General features: G+C 42.2%; 1 protein-coding gene and 1 long non-coding RNA gene across 3 annotated transcripts in view; one reads left to right on the forward strand and one right to left on the reverse strand.

The window, feature by feature from the left end:
• Positions 1-17,270, reverse strand: part of ERBB4 (erb-b2 receptor tyrosine kinase 4) — a 1,172,496-nt gene that overhangs the window by 391,584 nt on the left and 763,642 nt on the right. For both annotated transcript variants that reach the window (XM_040439645.1, XM_040439646.1), the window contains exon 4: positions 7,655-7,780. In XM_040439645.1, coding sequence (XP_040295579.1) covers positions 7,655-7,780 — 126 coding nt within the window. The remainder of the gene's footprint in view (positions 1-7,654; positions 7,781-17,270) is intronic.
• Positions 1-17,270, forward strand: part of LOC121007603 — a 28,773-nt gene that overhangs the window by 2,478 nt on the left and 9,025 nt on the right. Inside the window, exon 2 of the long non-coding RNA XR_005780444.1 lies at positions 384-385. This is a non-coding gene — a long non-coding RNA (uncharacterized LOC121007603). The remainder of the gene's footprint in view (positions 1-383; positions 386-17,270) is intronic.

The following is a 17,270-nucleotide window of genomic DNA, read 5'->3' on the forward strand; positions in this document are numbered from 1 at the left end:
TGTATGCTCAATATAAGGAGAATAGCAGAAACTCCTAATTCTGGCCATACATGTAATGACTGCGGAGACCCTAAAATGCCAGGGCAGTACAAACACCCCACAAATAACACCATTTTGGAAAGAAGACACCCCAAGGTATTCGCTGAGGGGCATATTGAGTCCATGAAAGATTGAAAGTTTTGTCCCAAGTTAGCGGAAAGGGAGACTTTGTGAGAACAAAATCAAAAAAATCAATTTCCGCTAACTTGTGCCATTTTTTTTTTTTTTCTATGAACTCGCTATGCCCCTCATTGAATACCTTGGGGTGTCTTCTTTCCAAAATGGGGTCACATGTGGGGTATTTATACTGCCCTGGCATTTTAGGGGCCCCAAAGCGTGAGAAGAAGTCTGGTATCCAAATGTCTAAAAATGCCCTCCTAAAAGGAATTTGGGCATCTTTGCCCACCTAGGCTGCAAAAAAGTGTCACACATGTGGTATCTCCGTATTCAGGAGAAGCTGGGGAATGTGTTTTGGGGTGTCATTTTACATATACCCATGCTGGGTGAGATAAATATCTTGGTCAAATGCCAACTTTGTATAAAAAAATGGGAAAAGTTGTCTTTTGCCAAGATATTTCTCTCACCCAGCATGGGTATATGTAAAATGACACCACAAAACACATTCCCCAACTTCTCCTGAATACGGCGATACCACATGTGTGACACTTTTTTGCAGCCTAGGTGGGCAAAGGGGCCCACATTCCAAAGAGCACCTTTCGGATTTCACAGGTCATTTACCTACTTACCACACATTAGGGCCCCTGGAAAATGCCAGGGCAGTATAACTACCCCACAAGTGACCCCATTTTGGAAAGAAGACACCCCAAGTTATTCCGTGAGGGGCATGGCAAGTTCCTAGAATTTTTTATTTTTTGTCACAAGTTAGTGGAAAATGATGATTTTTATTTATTTTTTTTTCATACAAAGTCTCATATTCCACTAACTTGTGACAAAAAATAAAAACTTTCATGAACTCACTATGCCCATCAGCGAATACCTTGGGGTCTCTTCTTTCCAAAATGGGGTCACTTGTGGGGTAGTTATACTGCCCTGGCATTCTAGGGGCCCAAATGTGTGGTAAGAAGTTTGAAATCAAATTCTGTAAAAAATGGCCTGTGAAATCCGAAAGGTGCTCTTTGGAATATGGGCCCCTTTGCCCACCTAGGCTGCAAAAAAGTGTCACACATCTGGTATCTCTGTATTCAGGAGAAGTTGAGGAATGTGTTTTGGGGTGTCTTTTTACATATACCCATGCTGGGTGAGATAAATATTTTGGTCAAATGCCAACTTTGTATAAAAAAATGTGAAAAGTTGTCTTTTGCCAAGATATTTCTCTCACCCAGCATGGGTATATGTAAAATGACACCCCAAAACACATTCCCCAACTTCTCCTGAGTACGGAGATACCAGATGTGTGACACTTTTTTGCAGCCTAGGTGGGCAAAGGGGCCCATATTCCAAAGAGCACCTTTCGGATTTCACTGGTCATTTTTTACAGAATTTGATTTCAAACTCCTTACCACACATTTGGGCCCCTAGCATGCCAGGGCAGTATAACTACCCCACAAGTGACCCCATTTTGGAAAGAAGAGACCCCAAGGTATTCGCTGATGGGCATAGTGAGTTCATGGAAGTTTTTATTTTTTGTCACAAGTTAGTGGAATATGAGACTTTGTATGAAAAAAAAATAAATAAGAAATCATCATTTTTCACTAACTTGTGACAAAAAATAAAAAATTCTAGGAACTCGCCATGCCCCTCACGGAATACCTTGGGGTGTCTTCTTTCCAAAATGGGGTCACTTGTGGGGTAGTTATACTGCCCTGGCATTCTAGGGGCCCAAATGTGTGGTAAGGAGTTTGAAATCAAATTCTGTAAAAAATGACCAGTGAAATCCGAAAGGTGCTCTTTGGAATATGGGCCCCTTTGCCCACCTAGGCTGCAAAAAAGTGTCACACATCTGGTATCTCCGTACTCAGGAGAAGTTGGGGAATGTGTTTTGGGGTGTCATTTTACATATACCCATGCTGGGTGAGAGAAATATCTTGGCAAAAGACAACTTTTCACATTTTTTTATACAAAGTTGGCATTTGACCAAGATATTTATCTCACCCAGCATGGGTATATGTAAAAAGACACCCCAAAACACATTCCTCAACTTCTCCTGAATACAGGGATACCAGATGTGTGACACTTTTTTGCAGCCTAGGTGGGCAAAGGGGCCCATATTCCAAAGAGCACCTTTCGGATTTCACAGGCCATTTTTTACAGAATTTGATTTCAAACTTCTTACCACACATTTGGGCCCCTAGAATGCCAGGGCAGTATAACTACCCCACAAGTGACCCCATTTTGGAAAGAAGAGACCCCAAGGTATTCGCTGATGGGCATAGTGAGTTCATGAAAGTTTTTATTTTTTGTCACAAGTTAGTGGAATATGAGACTTTGTATGAAAAAAAATAAAAATAAAATCATCATTTTCCACTAACTTGTGACAAAAAATAAAAAATTCTAGGAACTTGCCATGCCCCTCACGGAATACCTTGAGGTGTCTTCTTTCCAAAATGGGGTCACTTGTGGGGTAGTTATACTGCCCTGGCATTTTCCAGGGGCCCTAATGTGTGGTAAGTAGGTAAATGACCTGTGAAATCCGAAAGGTGCTCTTTGGAATGTGGGCCCCTTTGCCCACCTAGGCTGCAAAAAAGTGTCACACATGTGGTATCGCCGTATTCAGGAGAAGTTGGGGAATGTGTTTTGTGGAGTCATTTTACATATACCCATGCTGGGTGAGAGAAATATCTTGGCAAAAGACAACTTTTCCCATTTTTTTATACAAAGTTGGCATTTGACCAAGATATTTATCTCACCCAGCATGGGTATATGTAAAAAGACACCCCAAAACACATTCCTCAACTTCTCCTGAATACAGAGATACCAGATGTGTGACACTTTTTTGCAGCCTAGGTGGGCAAAGGGGCCCATATTCCAAAGAGCACCTTTCGGATTTCACTGGTCATTTTTTACAGAATTTGATTTCAAACTCCTTACCACACATTTGGGCCCCTAGAATGCCAGGGCAGTATAACTACCCCACAAGTGACCCCATTTTGGAAAGAAGACACCCCAAGGTATTCCGTGAGGGGCATGGCGAGTTCCTAGAATTTTTTATTTTTTGTCACAAGTTAGTGGAAAATGATGATTTTTTTTTTTTTTTTTTTCATACAAAGTCTCATAATCCACTAACTTGTGACAAAAAATAAAAACTTCCATGAACTCACTATGCCCATCAGCGAATACCTTGGGGTCTCTTCTTTCCAAAATGGGGTCACTTGTGGGGTAGTTATACTGCCCTGGCATTCTAGGGGCCCAAATGTGTAGTAAGGAGTTTGAAATCAAATTCTGTAAAAAATGACCAGTGAAATCCGAAAGGTGCTCTTTGGAATATGGGCCCCTTTGCCCACCTAGGCTGCAAAAAAGTGTCACACATCTGGTATCTCTGTACTCAGGAGAAGTTGGGGAATGTGTTTTGGGGTGTCATTTTACATATACCCATGCTGGGTGAGAGAAATATCTTGGTCAAATGCCAACTTTGTATAAAAAAATGTGAAAAGTTGTCTTTTGCCAAGATATTTCTCTCACCCAGCATGGGTATATGTAAAATGACACCCCAAAACACATTCCCCAACTTCTCCTGAGTACAGAGATACCAGATGTGTGACACTTTTTTGCAGCCTAGGTGGGTTTTTTGTCACAAGTTAGTGGATATATACTTTGGCAAACACTTTGTATATATAAAAAATGCCAGGGCAGTATAACTACCCCACAAGTGACCCCATTTTCGAAAGAAGAGACCCCAAGGTATTTCGTGATGGGCATAGTGAGTTCATAGAACTTTTTATTTTTTGTCACAAGTTAGTGGAATATGAGACTTTGTAAGAAAAAAAAAAATCATCATTTTCCGCTAACTTGTGACAATAATTAAAAAGTTCTATGAACTCACTATGCCCATCAGCGAATACCTTAGGGTGTGTACTTTCCGAAATGGGGTCATTTGTGGGGTGTTTGTACTGTCTGGGCATTGTAGAACCTCAGGAAACATGACAGGTGCTCAGAAAGTCAGAGCTGCTTCAAAAGGCGGAAATTCACATTTTTGTACCATAGTTTGTAAACGCTATAACTTTTACCCAAACCATTTTTTTTTTTTACCCAAACATTTTTTTTTTATCAAAGACATGTAGAACAATAAATTTAGAGCAAAATTTATATATGGATCTCGTTTTTTTTGCAAAATTTTACAACTGAAAGTGAAAAATGTCATTTTTTTGCAAAAAAATCTTTAAATTTCGATTAATAACAAAAAAAGTAAAAATGTCAGCAGCAATGAAATACCACCAAATGAAAGCTCTATTAATGAGAAGAAAAGGAGGTAAAATTCATTTGGGTGGTAAGTTGCATGACCGAGCAATAAACGGTGAAAGTAGTGTAGGTCAGAAGTGTAAAAAGTGGCCTGGTCTTTCAGGGTGTTTAAGCACTGGGGGCTGAGGTGGTTAATTTAAGACTGCTGACTCTAATATCACCTTTAAATTATCTGCTAATCCTAAGGCTCCATTCACACGTCCACAAATGGGTCCGCATCCGTTCCGCAATTTTGCGGAATGGGTGCGGACCCATTCATTCTCTATGGGGACGGAATGGATGCGGACAGCACACAGTGTGCTGTGCGCATCCGCATTTGCGGAACGCGGCCCCGATCCTCCGGTCCGCAGCTCCGCAAAATATAAAACATGTCCTATTCTTGTTTGCAGCTGCGGACAAGAATAGGCATTTCTATAGAAGGTGCCGGCCCAGTGTGTTGCGGATCCGCAACACACTATGGACGTGTGAATGGACCTTAAAGGTTGACATACTTTTGCCATTGACAAACATGTATTGTTGGATCGTTTTCCTCAAACAAATGGCCAATTGTAACTTGAACTCATTTGTTTGAATTGGTTACCTTTATCTACTTTTAGGACAGATGTAAACATTGATGTAGTTTTAGGTCAAAGTTATGCAGAAACAGAACATTCTGAAGAGTTCACAAACTTTCACACATCCCTGCATACACAATTTTTCTGCCATAAGTAAAACAACAAATATTTATTTGACTTGCGCCACATTCAGATCTGAGTAACTATGGCATAATTCAGCCTATCGTGTTTTATTACAAGTATGCTAATTGCCTTGGTCAATCAGACATAGTCCTATCTTGTGCTTGCTTACTCTGGGTGCACTAATTGCAATTGCAAAGCTGTTTCATGGAGCATTATAAGGATGTTTGGAGCTTCTGTACATTATGTTTCTGGAAGATCAGATTCCTACATTGCTTAACTGCTTTGCTCTGTTCACCCTGATACTCTAAATGGAGAAATGTTCTGCGACCACTTACGGAAATATGCCACTCAAAGCACTATTAACCAGCAGAAAAGTCATCACACAATATTATTAGCAATAACAGCAACAACCTATGAGGGTCATTGTCAATGAACAGTAACAATAACAACTCCACAGGATGAGCTAAGGGTTCTTCTACTGTAATAAAAAATATGATACCCAATCCTAACGGCGTCATATAATGAAATAATGAAACAATCTGCACTGGGACAAATTTGTCCAGTGAGAAAATGTTTTCTAATTATTTCAGTAGAGAGAGATCCAGGTTCATCTTAAACTAGGACTACAACCCTTAGAAGTAATGTATTTTTCCACCACAGCGATTACAATGAAAAATGTATTAGACAGGTAAAATATGTAAAAAAATAATAATTTTAACGGTACTTCCTATCCTATTGTATATCTTCATTATTTGTAATCAAGAATGTGTTCCTCTGGCTTATCTTGCTATCTCAAGTAATATGGCTAAGCCTACTGGGTCTTGTAACATACTAACTGGCAAAGGCTATCAATGGCAAGAAAATTTAAGGCTAAAGTTCTTAAAATGTGCAACTCTTCCACTATTCATTAAAGGGGTTGTCTGGTTTTCCCATATTGATAGCCTATCGTCCAGATCGGTGGGGGTCCAACTGCCATTCACTCGAATGGTACTGAACCACTGTAATTACACTGTTCCACCAGTGCAATGTTGACGTCGAGCAGGTAGGATAGATCATCAATATGAAAAACTCAGACAACCACTTTAAAGCTTTAATTGTGGATCCCCCTGCGGGCCCCTGAGCAAGGTGGGCCCCTAATCCCCCACCCCTTGAACAAATGGAGCATTACACAGTAGAGTAACTGCACTACATATAGACAGGCAGTGCATCTCAACCAGCCTATGTGCATAAAAAAACTGGGTAGATTGTTTAATAGTTTATTATTATAAGTGCAGAGGGGGACTAAGATGACTTCTAGGCACCAGGCCAGCCCAGCCAGTATCCTCATTTCTCAGGCATCTGTCTTCTTGAAGTAACTGCCGGGACCCCTACAATTACCCAGCTTGTAATGTCTTGCTGCTGTCTGCTACTGTGTGAACGGGAAATATTTGCATGTATCTGTGTTATGAGCCCACGGAATGAATTTTACTGGTGGGCCCTAGGCACCCCAGTCAGACACTGCACCAGACCCCCATATATAGTACAGGCATGCTCATTGAACATGCATGTGTTTTCTGGCAGAAGGTTATCTCCTATGAGAGCAAAGGATCATCATGTTGCAGTCCAATCTTTCTTTCCCAGACATCTGCCATCAGAAGTGAGTAGGGACACCCCTATCCACATTAGATGGTTAGCTGGCCCCATCAAAATCAAGGGTTTGGTTCACATTCATGTATTGTGTGTTGACACCTTTACAATGTTGTTATCAGAACTCTTTCTGATTACCGCAGATATATAGCCTCTGACAACCATAAGACAAAGTTATTCCGAACTTTTAAACCATGCTCGATCCTCTCCAGAACACTGCACTACCACTTCTGAGGCCACCTCGCCTTTTCGCTATAAAATGTTACTGTAAATACAGCAGAAAATATCATAAAATATCATGCATTAATTACCTTCCCCTTAAGAAGGTGACTCACTCCCAGGAACCTTTCAGTCAGACTCACCCCCACCCCACCCCAGTGTGGTTTGATGTGTGTAGTCAATCAAGCTTACTAGGTTCCTGCTCCTTCACTCTCTTGCCACTGCTGCAGATTTTAGGTCTCCCCGCAACAACATTAAGTGATGTATTGCTTATGTGCTCTGTCACTGGTTCATGTGACGCATGGGAGACATGTCACCATTGTGGCCAGCAGTCAGACCGGATGTTGACAAAGATCTGAGATCTGCAGCGGCAGTGCAGGAGCAAAGGAGCCAGAAACTGACTGTGGGGGGTCAGGTAAGTATGATTCTCTTCGCAGGTCCAGCCACACAATGGGAGGTCTGCCTGAAAGGCCTCTGGGGGTGAACAGCTCCATTAACATGGCATTTGTGCTCCTTAGCCACCTCACATGTCTTCTGCTATTATTAATCAAATGGACTAAGTAATTACCTGATGGGATGTGTTTCTTCTCATAAAATTAATCCTAGACACCCTGGAATTCAAACCTAACATAAACATTAGGACTGTGATAAAATAAAACAATATCAGGCACACTTACAATTTGGATTTCTGTTCATGGAGATCACTGTGGCATTGGGATTGCGTACGGTGTCCTGCCAGTTTATGGTATCTGCATAACACAAGAAGTCGTTTTCATCCAGATACACTCCTCCATTTAGAATCTCTATAACAAGAAAAAAAATTGAATATAAAACGACAATAAACATTGCATTTTGAAGATCCATTGTACTAGACATTGGCGATTATCTTGACCTCCATAGCGTGTGGGGCACATTTTACATGAAAAGAAAGGTTTACAATAAATGATGTGCCAGCTCTATTAACCCTTTTGCTATGTTTTGCAGATATTGCAGTCTTTATTCACGTCTAGACCTACAACAGGTTCTTTCCTACTGGTGTGTTCTTCTATCAAGCAAATTCTTACAAAATGAGAGGTGGGAAGCAGAACATTAAATGTAATAGAGAACGTCTGAAATGAAGCTTTCTGCCAAGACAGGACAATGAAGCCAGAGGATTGCTTGTACTGGGGACGGCGTTGGCACACAACTCGCAATCTTTGTTGTGCTTTGCTCGTGGTTTCATTGAACGTTGTTAATTAAGACTTACATTTTTTTTTAATGTGCAGCGGTTGATGAGGCAGCGATGTTGTGCCAGAAACGCTTTTAAAAGCACATGAAAGGGAAAGAAAATACTTGTGTTCCGCATCAATCTTTTGTTTTCCATATGCCATTGGCATTAAGTGACATTTTTGAGATACAATTGAAAATGTCTTTTTCCCGGTCAGAGGTTGATCTGTACCAGTGCCGTACATATTTTAATTGAGGAATGAATTTAACCCTGTATAATTATTTTGTATTAATGTAGAGAAGATGCTATTCTACAGCACTCCAGATCTTTAATAATCTGTTCACCGCCAGTTGAACACAGTAGTTTCCCAACTTTTTATTTAATTAGACATTTTTAGTTGGTTTGGATACACAGAACAGACAGCAATAAAAAGGAAGAATGTGAATTTAATTAGGGACATAACTAGAAGCTAGAAGGTATTGTAAATGAATTAAAGTGGTACTAAGTATCAAAGTCTATAGTAGCTTAAGTACAGTACACAGGTGTTGTTAACTGGCCATCGGAAAATATGAAGCTAGGGAGTAATAGTACGGGGAGAAAAATGAGATGAAGTCTCAGTAGGTTGCATTTAAGCAACATGCACAATACAGTTTTCATTGCACAACTGCAGTTTGGAGAAGTTTGAATGGAGCACTGGTCACGCATGCTCAGTGCCGCTAAAGTAAACATTTATGTGGCTGATGGGTATAGCGATCGGCTGTCTTTGTCAGTCCCAGAGACTCTGAATGGAGCTGAAGACAAACTCCTTGCCAACATCATGCAGTGAGGATGACTAGGGGCTTGGGATCCCTGTTATAATGATCGGCAGAGATCCCAGTGGTGCTGCCTCCAGTGATCAATTTTTTTTCACCTATCCTGTGGATAGATATTACATTTACTTCATGTGATAACTCTTTTAAGGTTTACATGTGCAATTGCAGTGAGTCAGTGGCCCACTGCACAAGGAGTTAAATATGTTTTTTTTTTGTTTTCCATCTACAGGCTGAAAATGGGTTAACTGGCCCAGGGTGATAGTTTCTGGAGCTGCTCCTCCTTCCCCATTGGGAGCGGTTAATATTCAGAGTAGAGTTAAGACAGAGACAAGAAAAAAATGAGGAAGCAAGATGCAGCCCTGGTGAGATACACCCGCCAGCTAAAACCCATGGTTGCCCTGAGGGAAGGAAGCCTGTCTCTTCAATGTAGTATATGACACAGAGAGCAACTGGAGAGGAATCACCAACTTGAGTGATACTATCACCATCCTCCCCGCAGCCACCAATCTCCTATCCTCTCCACATATATGTCATTCATTACTAAAGAGGATTAATGTGTCTTTATTATATGCTTTGTGTCCCAAAGACTGTGTTTGTGGAGAAGAGGTTACATTTACTGGCCCCTTTAGATGCAGTTGGCTGGTCCTACTCCTTTAGCTAGGAGCTGTATCTTGTGTAGTGTATAGCTGGTGTCTGTGTGGAGAAGCAGCAGACCAGCCCTACGAGCCAAGAGTAGCCAGAATAGTGACTGAGATGAGTGCCAGCCACGGAGAGAGGGAAGAATTGAGCCTAACAGTAGGTTTACATAAGGAAGTGCTGGAGAGTGCTGGAAAAACTATTTGGAAATAGAAGTCTCAGACTCCCTACTATATTTAAGAGACACATTGGCCATCTGTTAAAGGACAACACCTTGTAGAAATACAGACTGAACTAGAGAAGATATATATAGAGAGAGAGTCTACTCAAACAAAACAATAGCTGATCTTGGGGAGACAAGCTACAAAAAATACTGCAGAGCCTCATTTAAGAGTCTCAACACAGCAATCCAAAGTGCAAAACTCCCTGGAAAATGGTAACATGCAAAATAACCGTGGAGCCCTAGTTATGAGTCTTCAACACAGTGAAAGCATGCTATCCCTCCAGGGAAGGAAAACCCATCAAAGGGGTTTCCCCGTTTTAGAGATCACTAGATCCACCATATTAAGTGGCCCCTATGTCAAGATCCAGCTCTGTTACAAGCCTTAAGGATGTTACAAAGGGGAAAAAAAAAACTAAGCCTCATCAGTGTGTAGTAGGATTCTGGGTAACCAGGAGCAATGCCTTGGAGACTACTCAAACAAAACAATAGCTGATCTTGGGGAGACCAGCTACAAAAAATACTGCAGAGACTCAAAACAGCAATACATAACTAAAGAGGGACTCAGAGAGAACCATCTCACTGCCTATTCTTCCCTATGTACAGCCTTGGGAAAAATGCCCATGCAATTTGTAAACACTGTGCCTCCTTTTGTAAATGCCTATGTGTCCTATCTGCCTAGTTGCTTCAGTAAAGTACGGGTCACTTGTTCTGAATATGCCTCATCATTTTAGAGCACTAAGGGCGACCCAAAACCATGGTGTACCATTTGAGGGGAAGAAAAGGTGCACACCTCCCTTCACTGAAGGAGTGAGGATGGCCACCGTAAACACTACTAGCACCATTATTGCCACCACTGCCACTCCCATCCTCCAGCTCTCTCTGTACATGTACTTGTCACTCGCTGCCTCATTCCGTCATCATCATTCTGTAGATGGGGAATAGCGTTGGAACGCCAGCAGATAAGGGTGAGTATTCATGAGCATTATAGATGAGTATTTTTTTGTAGTCCATTTTTTTTCTCCTGGAAAATCACTTTCATTTTACTTTGAAGATATGGGGGGAGAAATTTTATAGATTTATGCCAGATTTCTGGAATAGAAAATTTGCAAATAAAATATGTAACTTTTTAGCTTTTAATGACACCCTTGCCACATTCCAAAATGAGGGAGGGAGGTTGTGGGCCATGAGCAGGACAACCTTGGCCCGACTCACTTAGCAGCATGAGCTCCAGAAAACTGCGACACGTTAGACCAGAAATCTACTCCAGGTCCTGGCTAGTGCAGATTTCAGTTCTGGTGCACAGGTGGCCCGGCTGAGCCACAATTGTTTTGAATCTCCCCCTTAGGGCTTGTTCACATGACCGTGCCGTGTTTTGCGTTCCGCAAATTGCGCATCCGCAAAACACGGATGTCGACAATGTGCCCTCCGCAATTTGCGGAACGGAACAGGAGGCCCATTATAGAAATGCCTATTCTTCTACGCAAAATGGACAAGAATAGGACATGACAACGGAACAGAGCAACGGATGCGGACAGCACACAGTGCTGTCCACATCTTTTGCGGCCCCATTGAAATTAACCAAACCACGGTCATGTGAACAAACCCTTAGAGTAAAGACTGAGTAATGCACTAGCCAGACAATGTAATAAAACTGTAAAGAATATTTCCCAAAAGGCTGATATCTACTGCCGCTACCCCCTTCTGTCTAAAAATACTTAGATCATCATATGTTTATATCAGGCAATGCTAGGGAACTGAAGATTTTACTTTTTTCCATACATTTTTCCTCTCCACTTATTTACAATACAAGAAAACAGTCACTAAAAGGCTTTATATGTAATGGGTCTATTCCTAGTACACTGCTGGGGAAGGAGCTGGGAAGAGATTTGTGCACATCACTGTAAACATTTTATTAACCTATATAGACTTTATACCCCAGAAGTGGCTCATAAAATATAAAACATTGACAATGAACACAGAATAACATCAAACACATTCCGAATGCTTTTCTAAACATGACATTAATGGCAAATTGTAGTTAATAATTAATACGTCAACTCTGAATCAATTTGTCTTCTCAAATCCTCTCTCATCTCCAGTATTATGGAATGAAGGGAGAGAAAAACAAAAAACGAGTGGTTAAAACCCGGCTCTGCTCCAATAAACAGTTTTATATTTAATCAAGTGCATTAATATTCCAATTGCTTGAAAGACATATTACTTTCCGCATAAGGTAAATTAAAGCTGCTCTAGCTTAGTATTAATAATAAAAAGTCAGGTTATATTTCATTACCTACAAGATCATGCATAAGCAGTTTTGAGGTCTTATTATATATTAATTTAATCAGGGATCCACCTCATTTCTAGGAAACATATGATTGGGAATTCTGATATGTTACCATTGTAAAGGAGCTTACAGAGGAATAAATAACGGAGGCTTATTGGATACATAATCTGGGACTGAGTTTAGGAAAGATTAACTGCTTCAGTATTAAGCACCAGTCAGTGCTCAGATGGCCATTATGTTCTATTTCATGTGTTCAGCGCTGCCCCCTACCGTTTCCTATGTGGACATCTAGAAGACTCAAGGGTAGGAATCTGGTTAGTGTGCTAATGTTTCCTGAACTTCTTTTGGACAGTCATGCAGTGTGCCTCTTATACAATAGAATCTGACAGGCATTTCTATAAATTGACTCATACAGATACAAATATGCATTCACCCATCCATCTAGAAAAAGAAAAAAACTATAGGTGCAGGCAGTTCACCATATAAGGGTGGGTTCACATCAGCGTTACGAATTCTGTTATTGCTATATCCGTTATAACCATGTCGACAGGACTTTCTTTTACGTCCTGCATAACAGAAACCAGATGGATCTATTATGCTTAACCATAGACCTCTATTTTGATGGGTCAAAACGGAATGCCTCTAAAGGTTTATAACGGAAAGCAATTATGGAATTCGTAAAACTGATGTTAAGACGCCCTTTTATCCCCTTGTGAACATATAGGATATTAGGGTCAATAGTAAATTACAATCGTAATGTGTGCTGATTCAACACATGCACCCCACTGGAGGAGAGATGATCTCGAAGGTTTTTTTCTTGATTATGCCCATTTTACTTCGCCCTTAGAGTTTGTGGTACCTGTTGAAAAACTCCAACTACTCATCGCCACTCAGTTCCAGCACCCTGGCTCTGTTTGGCAATTTTCTGGTCCCCGCTCTGTTTACTTCTGGCTGGGGTATGGACAGGGTCATCTGTGCTGTAGCAGCCAATAACTGTCCTCAGCAATGAAGTGATTCAAGCGTCTTGTGACTCACCAGTGATGTGCCGCTTGGGCATATGTCACTGCTGAGGCCAGTCATTGGCTGCAGCTACACAAGTAACCCCTGTCCATACCCCATCTGAAGTAAACAGACTAGGGGCGGGAAGATTTCAGTGCACAGCCAGGATGCCAGAAGGGAGCTGCATTGAGAAGGTGATTATGAAATTTTTAAAAGGTACCACTCTTCAGGAGTTTCTCAATAGGCTTTCCCATTGCCTGTATTTTTTATCTTTCAACTGTTCACAAGAATGGGAGTCCCCTAGTTCCCTGTGTAAATGGAGTGATCACGGTTCAATTCACTTTTCTGGGACTGGTGAGAATTGCTCTTGGCTATTTTCAGAAGTCCCATAAAAGTGAATTAAGTAGTGCTCCAATCACACAGGGGTCTTAGGAATCTCCCTTCTTCTGTCCAAGCGGTTTTGAACCGCAATGATCTCACATTTATTATCTGCAAGTAGATGATAAATGTTGTTTGTGGGCCAACCCCTTCGATAACTGTTTGTTCAATTTTCTATCATTTTCAGAGTCTTCATCAAAAGGGAAGCGTATATAGCAGAGATGGCAACCTGTGGCTCTCCAGCTGTTGCAAAACTACAATTCCTAGAATGCCCAGACTGCCTACCGATCTCAGCCTACAGCTGGTTGGCCATCCCTAGTTTATAGGAATGAGGTCAACCTGAAATCCCCATCTACCATAGCAGTTATATAGTTAGGAGACAAAATAAGGATTATCTATGCAATTTTTCAATTTTATTAAGGAAACAAGAGTTAAAGGGCTTCTGTCACTTCGCATTGAGGAAGAAGCGCCAAGCGACCGTCCCCCTTCTCAATGTGCCCGCGCCGGGTGTAGATGTGACGTCATCGGCGCAGGCGCATTGAGGATGGAGCGGCCGAGCGAGCGTCGTCTTTAGGATAGGAGGATGCGGCTGCTACCAGCAAGTAGCCGCCCTACTTGCTGGTAGCAAGGTCATTTGCATATTTTAAAAGTAAGTTTTTAACATAATCTGCTGAACCAAAATGATTAATTACAGTATGTATGCATAAATCGCAGTATAGGGATTAAAAGTAACCAAAAAAAAAAAAACAACTGTTTAGTTGGGTGACAGAAGCCCTTTAAACCAGGCACCCCCTGCTCTGAAGAGGGGAGGGTTTCTGGTTCATAGAAAAATATCAGAAATTGATGGAAACACCACTGAAATGGTTCGGGAACAGCATAGGGAGGATGTCTGGATGCATCTCGGACTCCTATGTTACTGTTGGGAACGATGTTGTCCGAGTAGTACGCCACTTTTACAGACTGACAATAATACGCACAAAACCGAAGATAAAATCGATTTTAGAGGAAAAATTGTTAGGAAACATTCTTTCCTGTATATTTACTTGTATATAAAGTTCAAGTGCTGCCAAAAATTACAAGGAAGAGGCACTCCGATACAACCTGTATATCACATAAAGGTAAGCCTCATTCACATTGTGGTACAATTATTCAGGTAGTGGGACTCCTACACTCATAAAGCCTATGCACTAAGTGAAAGGGCTGCCCAAAATTACAAGGAACCGGTACTCCAATACACCCATTATTACACATAAAGGAGGGCATCATAAACACCCTTGAAAAATTATGATTGATGGCCTGCTGGTGATGCTCAAAAACATTAGAAGCAAGAGCCTGCTGGTGACCCTCTAAAACATTAGGGGCGAGGGCCTGCTGCTGATCTGACCATCTAAAATATTTGGGGTGAGGGTTTGCTGCTGAGCTGACCATCTAAAACATTAGGGGTGAGGGTCTGCTGCTGAGCTGACCATCTAAAATATTAGGGCTGAGGTATGCTGCTGAGCTGACCATCGAAAAAAATTATGGTTGAGGGTCTGCTGCTGAGCTGACTCTCTAAAACATTAGGAGCGAGGGCCTTCTGCTGATCTAACCATGGAAAAAATTATGGGCAAGGGCCTGCTGCTGAGCTGACCATCTAAAAGATTATGGTTGAGGGCCTGCTGCTGACCTGACCATCTAAAACATAAGGGGCGAGGGCCTGCTGCCGAGCTGACCATATAAAACATTATGGTTAAGGGCCTGCTGCTGAGCTAAACCTCTAAAACATTAGCATGGACAGCCTATTAAGCATGTTAATATGATGGAGGAGGAGGATGAGAAAAGGAAGATTGAACCATATACCCATTTTTGTGGTAAAAGGGGTGCATGGGAACACAGTGTATTCAATACACCATAAAAGCCACATTTAAAGTGCTTTTATGTTCAGCCGCTTTCCTCTGGTGGAGTAGAGAAGTCAGGGGCAATCCAGGCCTTGTTCATTTTTATAAGAGTCAACCTGTCAGCATTTTCAGTTGACAGGCGGAAGCGCTTATCAGTTATTATGCCCCCAGCAGCACTAAATACCCGCTCTGACAAAACGCTGGCAGCAGGGCAGGCCAGCACCTCCAAGGTGTAGAGCGCCAGTTTGTGCCACGTGTCCAGCTTGGACACCCAATAGTTGTAAGGCATAGAGGGATCATTGAGGACGCTGACACGGTCTGCTACATACTACTTCACCATCTTCCAAAACTTTTTTCTCCTTGTGACACTAGGCAGTGCATCAGGGTGAGGTTTCTAGCGGGGTGTCATGAAACTGTCCCAGGCCTTAGAGAGTGTTGCCTTGCCTCTGTAGGAACTACTGTGTGTTCCCCTCATCTCCCCTCCTCGGTTGCCCAAGGAACTACATACTCTGCTGCCAGCGTTGTCAGCTGGAAATTTTTGGAGCAATTTTTCCACAAGGACCTTCTGGTATTGCACCCTTTTGCTAGTCCTCTCCACCACAGAAATGAGACATGAGAAGTTCTCTTTGTAGCGGGGGTCGAGAAGGGTAAACAACCAGTAATCGGTGTTGGCCAAAATGCATAAAACGTGAGGGTCACGGGAAAGGCAGCATAACATAAAGCCAGCCATGTGTGCCAGAGTCCCAACAGACAAGACTTTGCTGTCCTCATCAGGAGGATGACTCTCGATCTCCTCATCCTCTTCCTCCTCTTTGGCCCATCCACGCTGAACAGATGGAATAAATCTCCTGCTCCTCCTCATCATCATCATCCAATTTGCACTAAGAAGATGAACAGAAGGTGGTCTGGCTATCACCCTGTGTACTATCTTCCCCCATTTCCACTTCTTCCACATGCAAAGCGCTGTGAGCAGCGAGCGTTTCAGTAGACACAGAAGTGGGATGGTTACGCTGATAATAGTGGCTCACCATCTGTGTTGATTCCTCAAAGTTGCGTAAAACCTCACAGAGGTCAGACATCCATGCCCATTAGTCGCTTGCGAAGAGCGGAAGCTGACTGGAAAGGCGACGACCATGTTGCAGCTGGTATTCCACTACTGCCCTCTGCTGCTCATAAAGCCTGGCCAACATGTGGAACGTGGAGTTCCAGCGCGTGCTCACGCCACACAACAGTCGGTGAGCTGGCAATTGCAAGCACTGCTGCAGCATTGCCAGACCGGTGGCAGCTGTAGATGACTTTCGGAAATGGGTACACACGCGGCGCACCTTCACCAGTAGCTCAGGCAAATTGGGGTAAGTTTTGAGAAACCGGTGAACCACTAAGTTGAACACGTGGTCTAGGCATGGTATGTGTGTGAGCTTGCCGAGCTCCAAAGCCACCACCAAGTTACGGGCATAATCAATCACAACTATGCCTGGTTGTAGGTTGAGTGGCGAGAGCCACAGCTCAGTCTGGTCCCTTATACTCTGCCACAGCTCTGCGGTGGTGTGCTGTTTATCACCTAAGCATATTAATTTAAGCACGGCATGTTGCTGCATCCCCACTGCAGTGCTACACTGCTTCCAGATACCGACTGATGGCTGACTGGTGCTGCAAGATGAGAATTCAGAGGTGGAAGTGGAGGAGGAGGTGGAGGAGGAGAAGGGGGGGTTGCACCCACTAATATAGTCACCAAAAAATGAAACTGACTTTCGTATGTATGAAAATCCAAAAAGCTCATCTGTGTGTCCCGCCTTGTGCTGCCTGTTTTATAATACATGTATGTACTGTTTATATATATTTACAATAAAGCTTTTTGGATTTTCATACATACG

The sequence above is a fragment of the Bufo bufo genome, chromosome 7 (assembly GCF_905171765.1).
Source record: "Bufo bufo chromosome 7, aBufBuf1.1, whole genome shotgun sequence".
NCBI classification, from domain to species: domain Eukaryota; kingdom Metazoa; phylum Chordata; class Amphibia; order Anura; family Bufonidae; genus Bufo; species Bufo bufo.